Here is a 27,093-nt window from a genome sequence, read left to right on the forward strand (position 1 = left end):
GTGCATTTCTGTTAGACATTTGTGGCGTCATACTCTACTGTCGACTTGTAACATAAAGAGTCTGCCAAGTGCTACATCATTTATGAAAATAACATCTTTGTTCTAAATAAATGAAATATTCATACACAGAGAAATGCATATTTCCTGCTTTAGAGTTTCGTCTTTAGCACTTAATGTCTTTTATCTTAATTCTTCATCCAGAGCTGTTACTTCACATGTTGCTAGTTAAATCTATTAAAAGTAGCGAAATGCACGCTGCTTAACTTATGTACTAGAGAAAATGTATCTTGAAAGCGTCAACGTGAACTCTGGATGAACAATAATGCAGATTAAATAGAAGATGTTTCGCTGGCACTTTGCGGAATAGTGTCAAATTTTACGATATAATTGTGCTAATAAACACCACAGATATGTAAATTTAGATGTAACTGGGAAGAACATAACGATACATCTCTAGGCATTTGTGGCGTTATATTCTACTGTCGATTTATAACATAGCTGAGTGCTATACAATTCACAAAAACATCTTTATTCTAAATAAATGAAATATTTAAAAAATATTTTTCGCGTTAGATTTTCATAAATCCTGTTTATTAATTCTTCATCTAGAGTTACTATTTCACATGCTGCTAGTTAAATCTGTTAAAAGCCGCTAAATGCACGTTGCTTGTCGTATGCATTATAACAGGAAACGTATCTTGAGAGCGTAAACTCTGGATGTAGGATAAACAACGGTGCAGATTAAATAGAAGATGTTTCGCTGTCGTTTCGCAAAACAACGTTAAATTTTACGTAATTGTACTAATAAACAAAGACGAATTTATAGTAATTGGGAAGAACATAACCGTGTATGTTCATTTTTAAATTGGCATCATCTACACTGTCGACTTGTAAAACAAAGAGCTAACATTGCCATGCCATTTATGAAATATTTTCATAAATGGCTTTGATCTAAATGAAGTATTAAAAAAAAATACACATTTTCTGCTTTAGATTTTCGTCTTTAACACTTAAAGTCTTATTTATTAATCTTTCATTTAAAATTGCTATTCATACGCTGCTAGTTAAATCTGCTAAAACTCGTCAAATGCATGCTGCTAGAGAAAATCATAATACATATTCTCTTTGCGAAGGTGATGTCGCGCAGTGAAAGAGCTCTCGAAAACAAAGACGCTTTCGATGCGTGCAAGTGTACTCACACATAACCCGTGAGAGGTTCTCTCGTTTCGTATTCCTTCGAAATAGCCTTTTCCCGACGAAAATCATTTTCTTGGCGCCCGAAACGGCCTGTTCCAGTAGACATGTTTCTGTGTTTTATGTCGGAAGAAAATTCGTAGAAAAAGAGAGAGAGGGGGGGGGGAGGGAAGAGGGAGAGAGAGAGAGAGAGAGAGAGAGAGAGAGAGAATAAAGGTGTAATTTAAAATATAAACAACGATAGGATGGGGTTGCTAGTTCGGCGCAGTCGACTTTGTGGATGAAGCTTTCGTCTCGCTGATTGTCTTTTATCGTTGTTCCTTTGTTGCAAACTTCAGCAATCTTTTCGCGGTCACGGTACTTTCTCCGCGTTTTCGACGGAAGTTAAGCGGCAGAAGAGGAAGAGGGCTGTGTAGGCAGGAGTTCAACTTCTGTCTCTGTGCACGCCCCAACGAACTGAGAAGAAATGAAATTTTCGTCGTGCACCCGTTGCGGGGAATTTGTTAAACAGGATTGCCATTGTTAACGATATCTACCTACCTATTTGCGTACTGTGGAGTCCGCACCAACGCGAAGTTAAGGGTGGTATGGCTCGACTCGAAGGAACCGCCACAACGAAAATATGCCTCGATACAATCACCCTCGTGAATTACATGACGTTTCCTTGTTTCGTTATGTCGTTTTTATTGTTACACTTTTTGTCCCAGCATCAGAAAGATGGATAAAACTGATGCACGGCTTTTTTGGATACAATGGTCTTTTACCTGTATTTTTGTATAGTTAAACAGAGTGAATTTTCTTTGGCGCTGTCTCGCAAATGTTTGTTCTAAAAACTAGAACACTTCATTTTGTTGTCATTTTCAAGTGGAAATACGACGTATTAATAATGCCTCGCATATTGTATATTCATATGGAATTCATTTATAATGTATCGTGCGGTTGAACTCAAATTAAAATTCTATTTGAAAATACGAGTAAAATTACATTTCCACCATTACAAACTGATTGTGAATAAATATATTGCAAAGGTAATAATAATGTCGTTATGATCAATATGCTATTTATTACGTTGTTTCGTTTTCCTATTATTTCCATATTATTTCATCACTATGTAACCGTAGAATGTTAAACAATGTTTATTGGTAATTCCAGCATATTCAGATATTCCAGTAGTTCCATGTGCAGGTCACAGTTTACACATTTTTATCATATATCGATACATTTTATATTATTGTATTGTAAATAAAATTAATATTAATAATATTTACTAGCTATGAGATTATGCTTTCACATTTATGTACAATCTTTTGATATTGATAAAATCATATTGACAATAGATTAGGTATTCTTGAGCCAGAATACAATTGATTAATTTCCATTAATTAATTGATGTGAGAGAACATTTATTGGCGGATTAGTGAATTATGTTGAATTCAAAATACCTCATCATGAATCGAAATTGATCGGCTAACCATTAATAACATTATTAACACTGTACATTATTAACACTGTAAGCCATGTTACATGTATATTTAATCGTGACAATTATAATTGATCTATAACACTAAACGATTATTTATATTAATCAGAAATCACGTCAATGTCTAGGGATTAATCTTATATTTAACATAACGTCTTATTATGTAAGAAACATGTCTTTGTCTTTCGTTCTTTCTTTCTAAATGTTTATCTTCTTTGTTATCATTTCATATATTTTCTTAAAAAAAAAAAAAAAGAACTGATCTGCGCATTATTTTTAAAACAAATATTTAAAAGAAAATATTAGGTGTTGGAATTAATTCGTAGCGTTTTACAAGTGATGGGAAGTACTTTCATTAATGTATTTTTTAATGCTCATGTGAAATAAATAACATTCTTTCATTAAAAACGCTACGAATTAATTCCAACACCTAATATATTAAAATGAAGTTTGAATATTTTCTCGTAGAAATACAATTTCTATCATATCTTTTTATGTTTGTTGTTACAAACTAATTTTGATTCCGCGATGTTAGTTTCGTACAGTTGGAAACAAAAATTGCTGATTTGTTAACTAGTACACAGCAACCTCTGTCTTTTGTAAGTGTGGATCCATCGTGTCTCATCAAAACGCAGTTAGTGAAATTTTTGTCGTTTGCAGAAACTTTTTCCACCAACTACCTTGCAATTCCTGGACGCTTTTCTGCGTCGCTTCCAGTTTACGGCGTTTTTTCGTGACGCTTTCTTCTTACACACAGCTTCCCACAGAAAACGTGCGAGAACCATTTCACCACCAAACTCCGTTCGCCATTCTGCAGGCGTGCTTTTATCTATGCATAAGTACCCCCCTAGAGCCTTGAACTTTGCCGTTGCGGATTTCCGCCGCGCGTTAATGCACCTTCGATTCGTTCCCGGCTTGTTTCGTTGTAAGCCCGAAATGGGAGCGAACACCCGTGGCGTGATAAATTGGTTTTGCAAAGTAAAAAGGTTTTGCGCTGTCTTCTCGAGAAAATTTGATGTACGGTTCTTCGAGGATAACGCAATATTGTAGAGATTATCACGATAAAGAATGTTATGAACCAGAAATCTCGTGCAAAAGTATGCATTATAACGACGGTTAAGTAGAATGAGTAAGATATTTTATTGTTTTTTTTATGTGTTAGAGCGAATGTAGAAATCTACTTTAGTTAACTTGATCATTACGAATATTATGTATTATGAAAATTATTGATTACATTTATGACGACACGTTGAACTCACCAAATGCGAAGTGATAATCTACTTGTTCCACAATCGTTCCACAATTGTTCCACAATTCAATCTTGAGAGTCAATTTGATATTGAGTGTATTGCGAATGTCTATTACATTTATAATTGAGTGGTGATGCTAATGAGATCACAAAATGCGAAGCATTAGATGTGCAATAATTTATTTATTGAGAAACAGAATAAATTAATTTTGAACTGAGATACATTTGATCTGACAAGGAGAGAACCAAGTAGTTTTCCATACATTTTTGAGTTTCGTCTAATTTTAAAAAGATAGTTTTAGTACCTTCTACTAATTTATAGGCATGACGCAATATTTATGCAAATATTTGTGAGAAATTTGTATCGAAAGTTTTGGAATTTTTAATTGAATTGCGACAGATATTATCTGTATGATTGTAAGCGTTAAAATATACATTAGAATAATATTGAATTATAAAATAATTTTGACTACATGCGTTGGTTAAACACTTACTTAAATATTCTGTAAAAATTTACATAAAAAAAGCGCACGAGAAATCCTTTTTATGCAAAGGATGATACAACTTTTTTTTCACGGTCGTTCGAGAAATATTTTATTTCTAGATTTTCTTATATATCTTTCTTCATGGAAAATTATCATAATAATGAAGCCACACTCAAGGAAAAATTACATTGAAATAATAAAATTAACAAAATCCTTATTCATATCGTTATAAAATCACTGTCAGTTTTGCTTCAATTATTTAAAAACTAATTTAGAGTTGGATCACCTTTAAATTAAAGTTAGATCACTTCTAATTTAGAGTTGGATCATCTGAAAAATTAATTTTGACCTTTGACTCTTTTTTAACATCCTTCACATTTTTGCTCAAAAAGGTGTAAGTAAAGGAAATAATGCATTTTTCTTGTAAATTCAATTTTCTATATACGATAAAGTTATTAAAAAGTTCAAGACGTTTGGGGAACACTTAAAAAATTAAACAATATTGAAATTTGAATAAATATATCATGTTTGTGCTTAATTTTCGAAATGTTCTCCAAATGCTACTAATTTTTAAATAATTTTATCGTATTCAGGAGGTCAAAATGTACAAAAAACACTATTCTTTATTACATTTTTTTCCGGTTCCTTTCTAACATCCTCCTTCCCGTTATAAAATATTTCTAGCCAATTAAAAATAATGCGATTTATTGAATAATTATAAAGATAATTATAAAGGATATTGAAATATTGAAAGTAATTACAAATTACCTTTATTGTAAAAATGTAACGACGTTATTGTTACAAACAGAAAAAAGTACGTATAACGATTATACTAAAAAAAAAAGTAATGAAAACGGTAACTGCGTTATTTATTTCCTAATCCTGATTTCAAATATTTCGTAGTAGTAACGGATTGGCAGGTATAACTGACGCTCGGAAAGAATTTGTTTTGCTTTGTAGGAATGCGTACGTCATCGTATACGTGTGCTATTGTTTTCGCAAGGTCGTTACGGTATCATTCGCACGCCGAGTCTCGAACAGGCACAACTAGTCGTGCGAGTCGCTCAATGTCGACGCAATATTTCATTGAACGCGATCGCGGCAAGTGCTGAGAGACACAACGCGATCACTTCGAACAATTAACGATTGCCATTCCATACGCTTAATCGTCTCTTGTATCTATCAATTCGTGAACGTATCTAGACGACGTTTATCCATGCGATCGGACGACGTATTTCGCGCTATTCGAAATAGAACGTTGATAACAGAGAACAGGAAAAAAATCATTTCGCTTCATCCCGATATTTGTGAACAATAATAATCTCTTTAATAACGAATTAGAATATTCTTGTTCTCGCTTTTTTCGTCGAAGTTAATACAATTTGCTCGGTAATTCACCGATTTGCACGCATTCAAACTACATTTATTGCGCATAGCTGAAGTTTGGCGTCGTACTGTAATATATTTTGGGAGAATTTATCGCGTTTTTTGATTAGTCGTTAACTCGATTTGTGCTATATCTCGGAGTATTGGCGTAAAATTGCCAATTCCATTTATGTATGAATTTTTCAATCATTAACAAAAGCGTCACGGTCGCGAAACTGATGAGTTTCGAATCATAATATTGAAACTGTCTGCCGTTTGAAATTTATTTGTTACCGTTTGAAAAATGTCACGTTACGTCGAACAAACCGCAACTTTGTATAATTAAGCTTAATCGTGTTTCAGCGAGTGAGTGTTGTGCTATGAAAAATCAGCGATGGAAAAACATGAGAGGAGGAGGAGGTCCCGGGAGACATCTGGCAACGGCGGAGCAATTATGAAGTGAGTGTAATTTATTATTATATACTTGTTATATGTTACACGTTGCAAAATTAATTTTATTGAACATTCAAAATTCTAATTTTTGTTATATTACTTTGAATGTGATCAAAGTCTCATTACAAATGCTTTAAAGTATTCGATTGACCAGTCAGAAGAAAGAATTTTATGAATAGATCAATCAAAAGAATTCTTCAAAGCATTTGTAGCATTACATTGACTGTATCCTTTGTGCAGTGCGATGCGTATATGAAATATTTTTCCTATTAATTTAGAACAATATAGATAATTTAGAATAATACTTTTTTTAATTAAAATTTATTATAATGTTTTTAAGACTTTTGATAAAACTTTTTGAATTCTTTGGAAATTCTTATAAGAGGAATAGTGATGGATATCAAGACGCTTTGAATTAATTTGAATATATTGTATCATAAAACACTTGAAAAGTCTTGAATGTCTTAAAAAATCTTGAATGATTTAATAAAAAAACTTTAACAATTAAAAAATTATTTCTTTCGTTGATTTTTTTCAAATTAAAGTGGAAATACATTTGACGAAAATAAAAATTTACTTGATTTCAAAGAAATGATGTTCAAACTAAAGAAAAATTTATTTAATTTTAAGAAATAAATGTTCAAATCAAAGAAACTTTTCTTTAACCGTATAGCAATGCTCAAATTTCTTTAATTCAAACAAATATTTTAATCGAAAACTTTTAATCGAAAAAAATTGAGAATTATTAAATTTTAAGATCTATCAAGACTTTCAAGACCTATCAAGACTGTAAAGAAATTTAAGAGTTACCAAGACTTTCAAGATCTATCAAGACTTTCAAGAGTATACAGCTTCGAATAATATTCGAAATGTTTCGAAACAGAGTAATGATTAAATTGATTGAAAATTGGCAAAAGATATGATTAAATACCCATTACTAGAGCTGTGACTTTAATGTATTTCACATAGGAGACTGATTTAAGAAGTTAAACTCACCAATAAAGTTTTCATTTAATTAAATAACCACAATTCATTATTTTTATATAACAATATACGACAATATAGCGTATATAAAATATCCATATGATATAGAAACTTTAGAATTTAAATTAAGGAACAAGTCAGATATATACACATCCTGGCTTCCAGTCTTTTTAAATATTCTTTTAAATATAAATAAATATATATATATATACATACTTTATTTTCATAGTTTCTATTATTTCTTATCTGTTTCTCACATCATGAGAAATAATTTATAATCATGTGGATGTACATTTTAATATATTTATTTATTTGTATATTTATTTGTATTTTAGTGTATTTTTGTACTTTTTTAGAATTTTTTAATTGTATAGTTTAGTTTTTAATTTTATACGTCTTTTTTCCTATTTTTGTCTTATAAATGTATAAAAATGATTAAAGAGTATTAGAGTATTGTTGAGTTTGGAATACTAAAATAACGTAATAATGAATAAATGAGAAAAGTAAAAGTTGAACAATTTACAATGTGATTATTTATTTATACATATATGATATCTCAAAATATGCTAAATTGGAGTATAAAGTATATATTGCAAAATAATTTCTCTTCTAATTATTTTTTAATATTTAACGGAATTGAATTATATTATTGTTAATTAGTATGTCCGGAATACACCTATATTCGAATACATGAATAAAAATTGAATGAAAATATTCATTCGAGTCTTGAAATATTTAGTCCTAGTAACAGTTACTTTAGATGTGTTATTTATTAGAACAAGTACTAAAATAATCTTTGTGAAAAGTAGTCTATATATATTCCATATAAAATATGTATGCAATTATACATAAAATATATCCTTACATGTGTGTTTTTCTCTTTAATCTCATTTTGTATATGCATTATATTCTTTTATGTATATATACTAAAGTAATAAAAAAACCATTATAAATAACTAGCACAGTTAGTATAAATTTGGAATCGTTTTTTAAAATAAAAAGCGAAGTTGCAAAAAAATAAGAAAAATTGTTCATATACATACATGTAATTATGTACAATATATAGAATATAATTATATACAATAATTTCTATCATTGTATATGTAATTATATATCAAATATTGATTGTATTATAATTAACTATGTAATAATATAATTGCAATTTTTCTTATGCTAAACAAATTGATAATGTTCTAATTTTTATTTCTTGATTATTTTTCTCTTATATGGAGAGATCATAAGAGAAAAAAACATACATACACATATACAGATACATTTGATACACATATAATTATATACAACAGAATTTTCTACAATTAAAATATAATGGAGCTATATACAAAAAATTAATTTTAAGTATTATTTCATGTAATATTACACTTGTGGTTAGTATATAATGATTTCGTATCTATTTAGACTTACTTCGATTTCTTTTTTATTTTCAATCATTGTCTCATTTATACATGCAGAGTACTTTCTTCACTTGTTAATATATATATATGTTAGCAAAAAGAGATGTTAGCAAAAAATGTGTTTTTTTCCTATGATTGAAAAAAAAACATCTTTCCGTCGAATATGGCCAACCCTGTATATATATATATATATATATATATATCTTTTAAATTAATTTTAAGAATGGATGCTACTTCCATGGTTTGGGGAAACATCTTGCACTTCTTCTCCACAATGACTGTAAATCCTGAGAGCGCCAGATGACGCGTCTCTTTCAATTCGTACAGTTCACGAAATATTGGACACGCAAATGTTGGTGTTCAATATTCGCGAGCGAATTCTAAAGCGAGTTGAATTTCTAACCATTTACTTTTTATGTACAAACGTAGCAAAAGAAGCCTATGAGATACGTTATATTGTATAAATTCAAATCAATTTAAAAATAGATAAACCAATAATATTTATCGATTTTTACAAATTTGCTCCTCAAATGGAAGTACACGATATAGTCACTTCAATTTTGCAATCGGTAGAATCGCAGGCATATTAAGAATTCTAGTCTCTCAATATTATTATATAATTTTAGTTCAGTCAACAAATGACAAAAATTATTTAATGTTTCTGTTGTGAACTAACACGTAACAGTGACTTTTCATTGGATAATTCAGATAGGGATATATAATATATGTGTTAAGTTCAGTTCACGAAATCGCTTATCCAATATAGATTTTACATCCTGGTAAATCAAACTTATATTTTAATTCAATGAATAAAAGTTGCTAAAATTCTAATTTGTTACAAAATAAAGATGTTACCTCATGTTTGGAAAAAAAAACCGTACGGATAATTCATCCAATTATCAGTTTGTACTTCTTCAGCAACTGAGTTTTCATTTGTTGACAACTTTGAGTAGCAACTTGCCAGTAGTTTACCGACAACTTTAAAATCGTCATCATCAAAATTCATACTACTGCCATAATGTTGCCGTGATAATATGCAGCATCAATGCTGTCATATTGCCGACAACACAAGATAACATTGATGCAGTTATAATATCTTGTTAGCAAATTGCTGACAATACATATACACATTGTTGCCTGTATGTTGTTACAATGTCGATATATTCGAAATCGTTGAAGACAAATCTATGGCAAGTTGCCAACATCATAAGCAATCTCAGATTTGTGCAATTTTGCCGAGACACGCTTTGCTATCTGAGTACGAGATTAATAATTTAAAAAATATCACTATATGTACATGTGATACAATTTAGTACACTTTAAAAATATCGGATGAATTTAATACCATGTTATATATAATTTTTAACGTATTTGTATTAATATGAGTATCATAGCGTGGATTTATATTCTTGATGATAATGTCAACGCCATTATGGTATGGTTTTATAACCCATGGCATTATATTCACATCATGTTAGTGTTAATACTAACACAGCGAGAATTACATAGACATCTCATGGTGTTAAATCCACATCGATCTATTTTAGTGTTATTTTAGAGTATTAGTTGATATTTTACCTTCGTCACCTTCATGGAAAGGACTATACAAAGCTTTGGCATTTGTTAGTATTTCATTAATATTTGCCAATGCTATTTTATTTTGTTCAATATATTTTTTTTTAAGCCCACAAAGTTATTTTGTAAAAGTTTTATCCTTTCCAATGAATCGATTATAATAACTATCGCATATCATGGCACTCGTTCCGTTTAAAAAAATATGTGTTTGCATCGGTCTCCAACATTTTCTATTTGTTTTTCCTCACATTTCCTCCCACATATTATAACGGAATTAAAATCATTTGGTACAGAAATCTAGAAAATGTATAAAATGTAATTTATAAAAATGTAATTAATAAAAGCCGCATAAGATAACATTTTCGTAATTAGTTAAAGCAGTATATGTATAAGATATGATTATATAATTAAAAATTTTTATTTATTTTCTCTTTATACTCTTCTACATATTTTTAGCTTTATTAAAAGTTTATATGTCAGTTTTTCTACATTAATGTTACACTATTTTTGCAAATGATAACCACTACTTAGGCATTTATTGTATACGTGTATATGTGTATATGTTTGTGTATGTATACATGTAAATAGATATAAATTAAATGTTAGTAATTATATTTAAGTTCTTACTTCAGCAGTATATGTAAATTTGACAGATGGTAAATCTTGGCAGGAAAATATGCCTCTAGTATATGTAAAATGCAGTGTTATCACTACAATATACATAGAATTCATGTTTATTTATTGTTTATTTACAATTTTCCTTGTTGTTGGTTATTAGGAAGGGATGTGTGCCATCGGAAGTTTGGTCACTTCTTAGCCAATACAATACAGGAGAATCTTTAAGTGTTTCATATTCAATCTGAATTTTATAACTGCCAAAAATGATGTCTCCTCGTATATATGCATCAATATTTTCTGAAATTTGTAGTTTTTGAAATATCTTATATTTACTTATAATAGAATTTATGTAGTATTCTACAATATTCATATTTAAGTTTTTTTCTATCACTTCTATATAATATTATATAATAAAATAAACTACGAAACTCTGCTCAAAATAAAAAATTTAGTATATAATAATTGCTTTTTAAAGTGTAATATTGGATGCTGTTGTAACCCGAATATATTTATATTTTACAGATTAACATTGTTCCATAACTCCGCTGCTGCGCATCGTATTGGTGAGTGTGACTATTTTTTATTTAAAAAATGGGATAATGGATCTAGAATAAAAAAATATTATAAATGTAGCACTTTACAAATAAGTTGCGTTAAAATGAATGAACCAAGACTGATTAGTGTTAATATATTTAATTTTAAGTATTTTATATTATGCAATTTATTATGTATATAGCTTTGTTAGTTTATTATATTTATTACGCTGATATATTCGAGAATATGGACAAGTAAAAATCGGAACGAGACATTTAAATATTATATACATTTATATGAAAAATATAAATATAAATATGAATTAATTGTTATTTACAATAAGGGATATAAATATTGTTAAAATTTAGGTACATTTTTTACTTTTTTTTTTCTTCTCTTGGCACGTATTTTGCATTTGTATATATTTTCTAGAGTTAAAAAATATTAGTATAAATATTAGTATAAATTGCCGCAAAATAAGAATATTTAGAAATTTTATCAGTATGCATACGTAGCTAACATAAATACAAAAAATGCAGTTATATTTCATTGTTTCATGGCATTTCCATATATAAATGAATAAGCAAATAATAAGAATAATTTTATTTATTTATATAATTTCTATTTTATGCTAATCCTTCATAGTCTATTTATTCATATTTATTACTGATTTGATTTTACATTGCTTTAAGAAAAATGTGAAATTCGACTTATTGTTTCGCCTTGAGAGAAATAAAATAATTTTTGTATTCATAGATTATTTGTAAAGAGATTAATTATTAATAGATGCAATTTACGTTAAAATGCTTGAAATTGAGAAATAATTCTGTTATATTAGGTGTTGGAATTAATTCGTAGCGTTTTACAAGTGATGGGAAGTACTTTCATTAATGTATTTTTTAATGCTCATGTGAAATAAATAACATTCTTTCATTAAAAACGCTACGAATTAATTCCAACACCTAATATTAAAAATAATTTCATAACGTTTCTGTAATAACGAGATAAATTTTATTTTATTATCTCAATTGATACGTTTTTAAGATGAGAAATTAGGTAATGACTGTAAGTTGCAGCCTTAAAATAAATATTCGTCAAAAAATCAATCTCACATGGAATAACTTTTGACTTTGCGAGTTTTGTTATCGCACTCACAGATCGTGCGACGCTATCAGGATCATAGGTTTTATTATTGAAAATTATTTCGGAGAGTGAAACTCTCAAACGAACATCCATCGAAAATATCATTCTTGAAGAATAAAATTGTTAAGTATATTTTACCATCTCTTGTAGCAGAATTCTTGCACGAACAATCACTGAAAGTTGCACTTAGAGTTCACTGCATATATAATATCGTACACTTTCGCTACAAAGAATCGTTCACGAATGGACACGCGTTGCTAACGTTTACATTAGCAATATTGATTTACAACGGAAGGATGGAATTTGAGTCTTTCCGTAGTTACAGCTTCTCCGCGTTTTCGTCGAGTTTTGAAGTGGAGGCGAGATACAGGGAAGCGATTCCGTATTCAGTTTCCGAGGTTCTCTCTCTCTTCCTCCATTTTCTGAGCAAGCTTTTATCCATGGACGAGCACTCAGAGGCAACGAAGTTCGTCCGTATGGACGTGCTTATCGCCGTGCTTGGGTTCGCCATTAAGGGTAGATTCCAGCTTAACCCTCGATGGATTTGTCGTAGGGCTTACTCGACTATGTATAGTGCGTTATTTATATTGTTATTTATATTGTTGCTTATTGTAAAATTGCTAGATAAATCGCACGACCATAGATATCGCAGTAAATCATGGTTGACGGAACCGACGCGACGAAGTTGTTCTGTAACGCAAACGGTTGTGCGTAAAATTTATATTGCGTAACGTCAATGCGTATATCTGGAAGGGACTCGACGGCGTGGATCGATACGCTCTAGATGGCGCATTGTTGTTTGATAAATATTAATGGTTCAAAAGCGTGTCACTTTTTATACGGAAAAAAACCGCGCTTCTGAAATTGATACGCAAATGGCGTCTGTTCTTTTTACATTGCTCACGTTTTGTTCCATCTTGGAAAATAATGGCGTCCGGAACTCACACATTTCCCTGCTGCCCTCGCCGTTGTTCTACATTTTCATCTCTCTCTCCTTTCTTTTGTAAGGACGCACTTTTCCTTTTTGTTATAAATTAATGGTGAAATTGCTTGTTTACTTTTTTAATTTACTTTTACAGGAACGTTAGAAGCTTTATTCCCTTTTTCTTCTTTTTTTTATTTATACGCTTTTGATTACTCCTGTGTAATATCAAAGAATTATTAGATATTACAGAGATATATAAATGTGAAAAAATGAGTAAGAGAAATCCGTTTCTTTTTCCATTATAATTTTAAATTATATCCGTTTTCACTCATGTTATTATTTTGTTCTTTTTCTTTTCATACACGAATTTTTATTCTCACACTCGAAAAGAATGATTTTGCAGAAGTATCTAAAAAAATTTAGCTAAAACTATAAATCTGAAAATAATTTCATTAGACTGGATTATCAGTATAATTATGTAGAACATTTAACTGTTGCTAGTATGTCAAAATTGTTTGTAACATTGCTCATCATGTTCGCATTTCCAACATAATTGTTTTGATGATTCAACAAAATTATTTTTAGATCTATATCTAGCTAAATTTTTTGATACTTCAACAAAATCGTTCTTTCCGTGCATTCTTATGCTGGTGTCAAGAAAAAAAAAATAAATGAAAAAATTACTAAAATGAAAAAGAAAGGTGTCATGTTTAGAATTTACAATTTTAAGATTAGAAAGAGGACTATTTATATGAGAATAAATACAAGAAGCGCCAAATTATGGTCAATATTACATTGCAAACATATACATGTATTTTAAATAAATTTATCTCTTGAAATATGATTGCACGCTGATTACTTTTCGGACTTTCAACACAATCAATCTGAAATACTAACAATCCCTAACAAATTTAATTAGATCGTTGATTTGATGCTACTAATATCTTAAAACTTGTGTAGAATTTATTATCCCGGTCGAGATATCTTTATTGAAATTTAATACCAGTACTAGTCAATTAATTACTTGTTTTGAATATAAAAAATATTGTTAATAATATTTTTATTTCTATAAGGATCTTTAATATAAGGGTACGGCTGATTATTTAACTTTTTCCCTGGCGGAAACGTGAAAAGTGAAAACTTTTCGTAGTATTTTTTCTATATATATATATGTAATACATACACATATATAAAAATTTTCACTTTTCATGTTTTCGTTCTACAAGAAAAGTTACATGATTGCTACCCTGATCTGTATCTAGCTAAATTCTTAGATATTTCAACAAAGCTTCAACAAAATTCTTCTCATGAAATCTTAGTGTGATGTATTTTAATGATGAAACATGAGCATCGTCGCATCATATCAAGGACTCAATTTTTCTTTCGGATCAATAAAATTTGATATTACACTGAAGTATAGTAAGCGTCTTTAAATAAATAGAGGGAGGGGGGGAGAGAGAGAGAGAGAGAGAGAGAGAGAGAGAGAGAGAGAGAGAGAGAGAGAGAGAATATGCCGGCCAATTTCTCTTGTTAGGTGCACTTGATCCATTTTAGTTAGTCCTTTTGTTGCAAGTATTTCACTTAGTCGTTTTCAATCCGATTTACAAATGAGGTCGGAGAGCGCAATGGACGGAGTTTTCTTTTACCGGATCTTAATATTTATCCGAGGCCGGAAGAGAGCGAAAGGACAAGAGCAGCTTCGGGAAAACTAAAAAATTGAATTTCACGGACGCGTCCGCTTCTCGTCGGCGACAATGGTCGCGCCTTTCATCGGGATTGTTTCGATAATTGGATTAGAAGCCACCAGTATCTCCGGCGGAGTTTACTAGAAAGAGAGATAGAAGCTTTCGCAACTGTTTCATAACGCGCCCGGAATTCTAAATCCGATTGTTTGCACTGTCTCGGTCTTACGTTCGACTTTCTTTAGTTCTTTTCTTTGTTGTGGCCGTCATCCCATTACGTGATACTTACAATAATTTTCAAAATAATTTGACACATATTTAATTTTTATAATTATTTTGTATTTTCATTCGTATTAAGCTCGAATTAATTACCTGTATTAATTAATGAGACTTTAATTAATGGGGTAATTAAAAAATATCCTGTTATATATTATTATTATATTTGCATATTTTATTGAAAAAAATAATATAAAAATGGGTTTACTGTTCATTAGGGGTGCTATAGAAGGGTTAATTAGGCTGTGCATTGGAATCATGTATGGAATGAAGATTGATTATATGCGTCGATTATGCATGTTAGTCCACTCCGCAGTATGTTAACATAGTAGACACGTCGCACACAATATAGTGATCCATGTAATTTGCAATAGCTTTGCCGGAGCGCTATCGTTGGAGAATTAATGTCCCAAACTTTAAAATGCATTCAATAGCTTTTTCTAATACATACATACGTAGGCTTTTCAATATTTATCGAGTTCAATTACTCCATTTGCATTTAACTATTTGATTTTGGGAATCATAGAAATTTAAATGTTTTGTTAACATATTTGGAGTTTACTCTTTTGCTATTTTTATTTTATTGCTCAAGATTCTAAATATAAAGTTATAAATTTCTTAGTTTTTAGAACCATTCTAAAAATGTTTAAATGCAATTTAAAACAATTTTTAATAATAGCACGAGAGAGTTATATTAGAGAAAATCATAAAATACAATAAATATATTAATTGATAAAATGGACGAGATGTTATAATGTAAACGTATGTATATTGTCGCAGGAGATTTTATATAAAAATTTGTTTATCTTAGTTTCCGTTCAATATTTATTTTGCTAAAAAATGTAAAGACTTCTTATATTTGAAGTTTCATGATATTTTTTATTTCTTCTCACCAAAATAGAGCGCAATACTCCAGGAGATTTATCTTCCTTTTCCTCGCGTACACGCATTTCCAGTGTGAATTTTCTCATCTTTGCAAATTCTCTCTTCCTTCGATATACTCTTCTTTCAATTTAGATTTTTACTTCGTACTATCCGATTCCGAAAAAAAAAAAAATTCAAAGCATATCCTCGCAGTTCCGTCGGCGTCGATAAAATCCTCCGTCAATTTGTTAGAATAGCGCAAGTTGAATGTTGATAAGGAAATGAAACGCAAAACCGTGGTGAGCGTGGGATGAAAGAAAGAACGACAGAGAATTGAAAAAGATGGTACGGGAGGAGTCAAATGATACGCCGCTGCAAACGAATCTGATTATGGCGCGACCACGTTTCATTCGATGTTACTGTCGTACGACGAATCGCGATGAGCGATATTACCTTTTGTCTCTTTCATCTTGTCGGGCACTCGAAGAAATCGACTTTTCCGCATTTCTTCGCATTGGCTTTGTACTTCTGTTAGACGTTATTTGGTATCAAACAAAAGAGAGAGAGAAAGAAAGAGAGAGAAAGCAGTTCTACTGTTACTTGTCGAATGAGAAACTTTGTGATTGATAAATGATTGTAATGTTTTCTGCAAACCAGCGGACTAGTTGAATTCGCTGGCGAAAAATATAAACTGTTACGAAGTTGGTTCGATTTTAATACACGCTGTTAGATAATAATGTCGTCAGACTTCTCACCAAAATCCAGTGTGACTCTCCTGGTTCAAAGGATTCCGCACTAATTATATGGAAAATTGGATCTAGAATGAATTGGTTTTCATATATATTGTAACTCATAATATGGTGAATAGAAAATTATATACCTACACTCAAATAATGGATATTATATTGGCTCAAATAATGGATATTTAATACAGTAGATATTTTTAAAGACATATTCACAATGTGAATACACAACAAATCAGAAATAAAAGACCTAAATAATCAAATAATGGATAATTTTTGAGCTATAATGAATCAAAGATTAAAATCTTTATCATATTAAGAATAATTCATTATTTGAGCCATGCTCATAATTTTTTGTTCAGATATTATAAGTTATAAGATATGTGAAAACCAACTAATTTTACTGGGACTCATTTTTCCATATAATTAGTGCGGAATCCTTTACGATCATATTGTTTGGATCAATAATATATTAAAAAATTCTAAAGAATGAAGAATAAAAAATTTTCACAAAAAAGATCTTATATTAACAGACGAAGACATATCAGAGAAAAGTTTTTAAATGATATATTTGAAAATAAATTATATTTTGGATCAAATAATTTCGAGATTAGTAGGGTTAGGGACTAGTAGGGTTAATATTATCATATCGAATATATAAAATTTTGAGGAAATTTTTCAGGAAATTCGAAGAGTGATGCGTGTATTTTATGATCATGCTTTTATGTTCTTTACGTCGTGCATTGAGTTTGCGGAACGGCTTCTTGCGCCCCGATGACATAATCGCGTAAAACGCAGAACCTCTCGCTGAAGCGAACGAGCGATTATTATCGTCGCAACGAGCTCTCGGCTTTATCTATTGCTCGCTTTCTCTCGCTCGTATAATTGAACGAGAATCATTCATATCATATATCAAACGCTCTTCCTTTCTTCTAGCGTCGCTCGATAGCCAGGCTGGCTTGTATATCATAGCACTATAAAAAACACGATGCTCAGGCAGACACAAAGCGGAGTATGCTATAAAATTATGAAATCTGTAGGTGTCAGGAGATTGCCTCCGTTAGTATATAACGTGACGATGAGTGTTTTTTATCTTTCATAAAAAAAGTTATACGTACATACGTGATAAACAAGAACTGAACGAGAGAATGTTGTCGACTTTTCATGAGATGTGATGAGACTTGCAAAGACAGAAGAAAAGTACGTCGCGTATATAATTCTCGTTTATTAAAAATTTTGAGAAATTGACAATAATAAAACTAGCAATATTATTTTTGTTTCTTATGATAAGATTTAAAGATTTTCACGGAACGTTTAATAAATCTATTCCTATTAAGAGAACGTATCTTGACGGAAACGATATATATTTTTAACGTATCCATTTCTTTTATATCCGCTTCCTACGATATCATATCTTGATAATCTCAAAAACGGGTGCTTGATGGATACATGTAATTTCTTTTTTTCTCTCATAAGAATATTGATGATACTAACGATACTTTTATTTTTATTTTAAAGTACTTGTCGATATCTCTGTAAATCGTTGTGATGTACTTTTTTGATGTTTTACTTGCTGGTCTGTTCAAATTTACTATACAATTATATTGTTTATTGGGTCAATATAGTTAAAAAATTCTACAAAATAAAAAAAATTTAATAGAAAAAATATCTTAATATATTAAGATTTTAATAGACAATTAAGAAACAATATCAACAAATGCCAGAGAAAAATATTTTTTAATAATAAGAGTTGTAACAAGGAGCATATAAGCCTAGTCTGAATGTCTGCTTAATTTTCCTTTATTTTAAAAATAGTATATTTATAACGTTTTCGACTATTTATCTGGTCATCTTCAACATAAAATTACTTGCCATTAACAATTTGACATTCGTTGTAATCAGTTACAGATAAATGATTGAAAACGTTATAAATATATTATTTTTGAAATAAACGAAAATTAGGTAAAGACATCCAATATTAAGCTTATATGCTCCTTGTTACGACTCTTATTGTTTATAACTAAAAACTCTTTGTTGATTATATTATATTTTTTAATAAATTATTTTTAATAAAATATTAGTAAGAATAGACTAGCAGGATTAATAAGAATATTTAGTTTTATATAAAAATAGTTTTTTTTTTCAATATTATTTGACATATTCTCAAATTATGCCATATTTTTGTATGTCATCTCTATAGCGACTCTACTGTTGCATACAGTGTATTGTCTGTTGGATGCATCTGCGCTTGATGTACTGACGAGTCTATCGTGCTTGATGCGCAATGCATTCGGACGAACAGACATTGTAGTACGTTTCCCAATGCTACAAGAAAGCGCAATTTTTCGATACCAGAAAGAAAGTGCAATTTTGCGATGCTGAAGAGAAAGCTGAATTTTTCGATATTGAAGGGAAAGTCCATTCAACGCTCCGAATGCGCTGCCTCTGTGATATTAAATATACAATATTCTCAAATATATGTGATGGATATTGTAATATACATATTTATTTATTATGTTTATTTGTTTTGTATAAAGTAACATAACGTTGAATTCGAAATTAATTGAAATTATAAAATTTAATGAACTTTAATATAAATTCTCTAATTTATTCACATATATCACATATATCATATATAAAGTAAGGATTGAAATATTTGATATTCGGATTACATGTAGGCGTCTAATAGCGATTTCTAATTTGTATTTGGTTAATAAACGATCCAAGTGCGAACGAGCAATCGCGCGCGCGTGTTTCCGCATAAGGTGATTTCGCTAATTTCGGATTTCCATCGCTGCGAGATCGCGCAAACACGGGCTCGCTTAGTTCGTTTTGTGTAAAACGATAGTATACATACCGTCTTATGAATTACGCTACGGAGATGGAGATGAATTATGAATCGGATATCCGAGAGGAGAACCGGAATTTAGATTGCAAACTTGAATTGTGCAACTGTGGTGTTCTTTGGTGAAGTAAATTATTTAAATTTCAAAAGCTGCATATATGTATAACAAAATTCATCGTTCGTCCGACATATTTTGCATACAAAATAATTTAGATAGATTTGGCAACCTTCATACAAATGATTTTAATCATTATTATTAAATTGTCGATATAATAATCTCAAATTATGCAGTAGTTTAAAATTAGGAAAGAGAATAACTACTTCGAAAAATATTATTACATATATTAAAATATTGAAAAATTCATTTATCATGAGTATTATAATTACACGAATCGAATGAATATAATTATACGATTAAAAATTAAAATTATGAAGAAGCTGTTCAACGTTTTTAAAAAACAAATAAAATTAAAGGAGCTATGGTCCACAAAGCTGAAATATTATGCAATTATTGCATGATTGATATGTGTATTAATACGAATACCAGGGCCGCAGTTAAGATTTCCTTTCTTTTGCTGAATATCTAAGCCAATAGCGCAATTGATACTTGCATGATTATTTATCCGTTGGATGCATTTGCGTTTGATGTACGAGTCTATCGTCTATCTAACTTTTACAAAGAGAGAGAGAGAGCAAAACCGATGTTTCGACTGAGTTTCTAGAGATGTTTCTAATATGTGAAAAAATGATTCTTATTATTATTCGTATTATTATTTCAAAGATGAAAAACTAGTTCAATTTCACAATTTTGTTTTGAAGCGTGTAATATTTGTAGAGAACCTTTCTTCTTCATATGCTGCATACTGCTTTGACTATTTCTATAAGTTCGGTCATTTATTAAACGATGTCTTACTGGGTTGAAAAGCTAGTTCTCATAAGCAACGAGAAGGTAACGTATCTGGTACAAATAAATTTACAGAGAGGCAGATGTCAGGCATGAAAGCCGTAGAAATTTCGGGATAGCGAACTGCCATCTCTTTTTGCTAACCTACCCTTTCGACGATGTTTACCCGCTCCGAATTACCGTCCAGGAATACATTGAAACGCAGACCTTATCCGCCTCGAATTCCATGTGCATACCTGATTTTCTGTAGAGTAGCACGATATATTGTCTACTTGAACGATTCCCGTACGAATAATAGCCCGCTACTGTATAAGAATATAAAGCAAACCGATTTTTCTTGCGAGAAAAGTTTTCGCTATTGAAACGTATACGGTTTTGCGATCTACTTGGAAACTATTTCGAAAGAGTTAGTTTACAAGAATTATAAATGAACCGGCCGATACGGATCGTAATTCGAGTCAAACGAGAGAAAAATAAATTTGCTATTTTCTGGAATCGTTGAGAAGAGATATTTTTCTGCTTTTCATTTGGGATTCGGTCGGGTCTTTCAGATCAGAAGAAAATTAGATAAGAAAAGAATTAGAAATTCTGAGTCTCATATTTCTTACGTCCCGTCTGGAACCTTGTTATATCTCCCAGCAGAAAGAACCGAAAATCGAATTTCACCGGCACGCGGAATTTTATTTGCGATCTTAAAGCGGATGGCTCCGGTGCCAAGTTACAGATCGGGGTAAACAACGATTTGGCTCGCTCCGGTTGCATAGGCAGGAGAAATAATAGCGATGAAAAGACCTCTCTCTTTCATATGCTTTCCCGTTTCAGCGTCTAGTAAACGAGGGGAATTTTTTCGCCGCTGTTATTCCGCGCTTATGTAACGAGATCGAGCCATTTCGCGTTGGAAAAAATGTCGTGCGTCCTTTTCGATCACGATGTTTCCTATCCGAGCGAGTTTGAAAACGATCGACGTAAGTCATCTTCCGCGTGATGCCGGAAATGAACCTTTTGGCAGAAAGCCCAGATAATCAATAATACCCTTTTTAAACGGCACGCGATAAAACATGTTCGTTAGCACTTTTCGAACAGGAAGTAGGAGGAACAACAGAAAAATAATCGCTAATTTCGATTAGTTTCCATGAACGAGAAAGAAGAAATAGCACTTTGCTAATTCGCTGATAATGGCATGTCTGAGTTTGAAGTAGTTCAAATAAAACGAAATAGTCTTCCTGAAAATGAAATGAAATAGTCTTCTTCAGCCAAATAAACTGTTCCTTTGATGCTTTTCTATAGTAAGCTACATTTATTTATTTGTCATTGCTCATATTAGCTTTCTTTGTCCATTTCATTGTTGTTTTGTAAAAATGCGCTGTAAAATTATATTTATTAAATAAAACAGCTTGTTATGCGAGTATCCTTTCAGAAAGGATTTTTGATAACGAGAAAAAATATAATTAATATTTAATTTTATGATGGACAAAACTTATTGTAACTTTATACAAAAACTTTATATAAAACTTTATATAAAAACAATATTAATATTAGATCATTAATTTCTGTTCTTAAATAAGATGGTTTAAGACAGGAATAACACATAAATTTAAATTTATTTATTCTTAGGTTTTGAATAAATCTTTATCCAATGTTATGATGCTAGCATACGATATTTGACACGAAACCGATGTCATTTTTTTTAGATTTATGAATTTTCCATTTAAAAAATATTTCCTTTGTTAACAACAAATATAATTGTTTTTATATTAATTTTATTTTAGATAGATATGATAGATCGAAGAATGTGATAGTATTGGATTCGGAAATGAATGCATTTTTTTATTCATTTATAAACAGAATATTCGTAATTGTGATATTCTATTTCCATATTTAAAGATCATATTTTAAGATATTTAAGTAAATCAACGTCTCATTTACTTATTAAAATTACAATCAATCAATTGATTGTCGGTTGATACGGCGATCATAGTTCATTTGAGTTTCATCGTAGCAATTAATCGTAAATGTTGGCAAACTGTCGCGCAGTGTTCCCTCGTCAAGTTACAGTCAAACAAATTGAAATATAATACACATATGTCAATAAATCGCGTAAATAAAAAGATAGGTTTTTCTACGGAATGTAGCAGGATATAAAACGTAACGAGAACGTACCGGTATAGTGGCATTTTGTCTGTCATAAAATTAAATATCGACTCTCTTTTCCGAGGAATTTAATTTCACCTCTATCTGACTGTTTAATTACTCATCCTCTATGCTATGAATGCAAATTAAGCCAGGCGCACAGCCTCCGCGATGATCAGGTATGCATCTTTTCGGGAATACCGCCGGGGAATATGGGAGGTCTGTGTTCTCACGGAATAGCCCAGGTGCAGCGCTATTATCCAATATGATCTAATTATGATAGTGGTCCACCAACATAGCGCCATGCGTTCGCTATAAACGGATCCGCGTAAACCGGTCCTGCGTACACCAGCACCGCACGCCGGTATAATACCCTTCTCGTAATAACGACCAATTCGCGTTTCCCGTCCACTATCCTCATACCGCGTATTACGTTCCTCATCGGTCGAAAACATAGACGCATATGCCGAATCCTATCGATCCGAATCCAAATTGATTGACGTATCGACACCTGTCGCCGCTCCACCACTGACTTTCGCAAAACTTCGCATCGCAATCGGTTACGATTCCTCTCCTCGCGAATCGTGATAAACATGCGCGGTCGACGATTGACAACAAGATGAAAGAAAGCTCGCAGCGTGAACTTTCGATCGCAATCAGCGACGACTGGTATTTCTGACATTTGATGCTAGATTAAATTGCGTCTCACGGTATAACGGACATTACGATTATAATAAATAATTTATTTAGATTTTAAAGCTTTCTCGTATCATTTATTTTATTATGTTTTTTTATATTTTTTATTTATTAATGTAGAAAAAATTATAATTAAATTTTTAATGTAGAAAATATTTATAAAAAAAGATTTAAAGCATGTAACGTTTAATATTATATGAAAAGTGTCAAGTAGATAATCATACGTTAATACTCATTTTAAGTTGTAATTGTTACAATAGATAATCAATGTCACTAGTGATTGTTATGCATATTTAATGTTCGTTAATAATTGGAGTACATTACATCCGTTTATTCGACAATGAATGAAATATCGTTTGAAAGCTATTGTTTATCGAAGATAATCCATCTTTATAATGTTCAGAATCTTCTTGCAGAGACCAAAGGTGAATAAAGACAGACTAAATTCTGACAATTTTCAAAAGTGATTGACGTATCGACATCTGTTATTCGGTTGATATTATCATTGTATCGTGCAACTTTGATACTTTATCGATTTTTCTGCTATGTACTTTTCTGCTATGTAGATATATTTGTTATATATGTTGATGTACAAACCGATATTTAGATCCATTTTTATTATAATTAAATTAATGGAACTAATTGAAATTTAATCAGGTTATATTTATCGTGGATTATATGAAAATTTTGGTTAGTAGATTAATTTTTCGAAAAGAGAATTATAAGGATTTTATTTAACTGCTGTTTTGAAATATATAATAGATAATATGTAATAAATAGTAAATAATAAATATATAATATATGATATATAATAGAAGTGTTAAAGGCAGTAATGTAGCATATTTACAATTTCATCAAATATAATACAGTCTTGTAGTAACATAATTTGAACAATAACGTACGGGATGTAGCTGTAGGCGGTCGTACAAATTCAGTGAGAGACAGGTAACAAGAGAGACAAGTGACGGGTCGGCTGTCATTCTCATTCCTGTGATCCAATATATGATTGATGGATTGACATCTTTAATCGTATAGTTTACTCTGATTGGTTCAGTTTTTAATTACTTATTTCAAGAGTAACGATTTTGAGAATTTAATTCAATTTTCCTCACATTTGTTCTTAACTAATTCAATAAATTAATACAGAAAAAAATATAGTTTTGACAACTATTAAATTAATAACTCTAATAATTTAAGTACTTGCAACTAATTTTACAAAATAATAAGAATTATATTTTTATAGTATTCGGTACTACACACACACACACACACACACACACACACACACACACACACACACACACACACACACACACACACACACACACACACACACACACACACACACACACACACACACACACACACACACACACACACACACACACACACACACACACACACACACACACACACACACACACACACACATTTTAGTTCTTATTACTTTTTAAACTAACTTTTTAAACTACTTACATATATTTGAATTTTAGAGTTGTACTTTATAATTGCCACAACTATTTTTTTTCTCTCAGAGTATAGAATGCCATAATTGATGAAAGAAATTTATCTTTTTCGCGCGAGTTAAGACTTTAACGAATTGTTATTAAGTATTAAGCATTTCGTCGGGAACGAAAATAGTTGTTATATAAGATTATAAACTTGCTTTACAGCGAAGCATGATACTTCACAGTTTAAGTGTATTTAATCGTAAAGCAGCCTCTTTCTCTCGAACGTATCGAACTTTTCGCCGGTGTTTAAAATTCCATCCGGCAAGGGTGAATATTATCAATAATAAAATCGCAAAGTTTCTAATTAAGTCGCTTACTAATTTTTCGTAAATTGGCAACAATATTTCGTTAACGAAGCACGAATGTTTCGCGATTAATTCGCCACAAGTTGTGCGAACGAGGGAATTAATAGTAAAGAGAGTATTAGCAATAATCAACAGTTTACTGGGGCTGCAACAGTCAGTTCCCAGAGGAAAGTTCGCGTTTTATTAGCTGATCAGACACAAAAAATTAAATCGAACGGGGACGAGGAATTGTGATAAGATGAACACAATTAGCCGAATAATTTCAACGATTGCAATATGCCGGAATGAAACCTTTGAATAATTTCATACCTGTAATTTAGCATCGTTATGAAAGTATCTTATTGAGAAGTAAATGAAGTTACTTCACGTGCAGACATATCTGTAAAATTTGGATTTGTGACGACCGTTTTTTTAGCTGAATCTGTTTTCAGTATGCGTTTACAAGTGATTTATATCTTAATCTTATAAAAATAAAAGTTTTAAAAATATTATATATTATTATATACATTTATTTATGAAAGTAAAAAAAAAGTTCTGAATAAATAATATCTTATGAAGAATGGAAGAAGCATTCCATTTTGTACGCATATATAAATGTAGCTCGCGTTTTAATGATTTTTCACTGAAAATAGTTTCTGGTTATAATATGAAAAGTTTTATAACTAGAATTTTAGTTATGAAACTTTAAAATTTGATAAACACGTTTGTGTAAAATATTTGCGTAATATAATATAAAGAAAGATAAACGCGAGTATTTTATTCAAATTAATTCTCCGGCTTCTGCTTCCTTGTAAATTTCAAAGTTTTTTCAAAATTTAGATTACGAAAGGTTGAGTAATATTGATCGATATGGAGCAAGGATTGTTTAAAATATTAGATCGTTGTGGCAACTAACTTCAGTTAATAACCTACGCGTAACATCTCTATGTGAAAAATAGAGACAATATTGTTTGTGGGTTATTATGCATTTTGTTGTGTAGCTGCTGTTTATGTCGGCACGGAGTTAACTTCACTAATCAATAACATCATTAAGGATGTATTAGACATATTTTGAAAACATTCAAAAAATTATGAAAAAATTACAGTTTTATTAGGTGTTGGAATTAATTCGTAGCGTTTTACAAGTGATGGGAAGTACTTTCATTAATGTATTTTTTAATGCTCATGTGAAATAAATAACATTCTTTCATTAAAAAACGCTACGAATTAATTCCAACACCTAATATATTAATTGCATTTGAAAGTAGTAAAAAAAATTAATGGTGATTTTCTGTATGAATAAAAAATTATTTCAATAAGAAGTAGTGTGCGCTTTAATGAAAATATTAAAAAATAATGAATAAATCTGAATTTGTTTTATTTAAGTACTTTAAATATATTATACATATATTCAAAAGATGATTTATAATATAATATAATATTTCATTGCAATGCAGAGATTAGTTGTTGTGTAAATAAACAAAATTTTTATTTATTTATTTATTTATTTATTTATTTATTTATTTATTTATTTATAGAATAATTAAACAATCACAATGAAATTTTGCGGAAATCATCTTAATTTTAAAAACTTAAAATTAACATATATTAAAAAATTGAGATTTTTCTTAATGTTGTAAAAATAATTTAATTTTTAATAACAGATAGACTAAATAAATTATAAAAATGTATAATATTATTAAATAAAGAAATAATCTTAGTCATACAATTTTCAATGTAT

At 30.3% G+C, this 27,093-nt stretch overlaps 2 protein-coding genes across 5 annotated transcripts in view; one reads left to right on the plus strand and one right to left on the minus strand.

Moving 5' to 3' along the window:
• LOC147908261 (uncharacterized) overlaps window positions 1-27,093 on the plus strand; it is a 342,006-nt gene that overhangs the window by 80,220 nt on the left and 234,693 nt on the right. For 2 of the 4 annotated variants that reach the window (XR_015546363.1, XM_087410258.1), the window contains 2 exons: window positions 6,137-6,232; window positions 11,338-16,273. Coding sequence is in view for 3 of the 4 variants with exons in the window: in XM_087410258.1 (XP_087266384.1) it covers window positions 6,137-6,231 (95 nt within the window). In the remaining variant the exon portion in view is untranslated. Of the gene's footprint in view, window positions 1-6,136; window positions 6,233-11,337; window positions 16,274-27,093 lie in introns of those variants that run through there. The other 2 variants (XM_087410260.1, XM_087410259.1) reach the window with 1 other exon arrangement.
• The window catches only part of LOC105153655 (dipeptidase 1), a 173,955-nt gene that overhangs the window by 40,726 nt on the left and 106,136 nt on the right, over window positions 1-27,093 (minus strand). The window lies entirely within an intron of this gene.

Source organism: Acromyrmex echinatior, chromosome 10, assembly GCF_024713525.1.
Source record: "Acromyrmex echinatior isolate Ae372 chromosome 10, ASM2471352v2, whole genome shotgun sequence".
Classification (NCBI taxonomy): Eukaryota; Metazoa; Arthropoda; class Insecta; order Hymenoptera; family Formicidae; genus Acromyrmex; species Acromyrmex echinatior.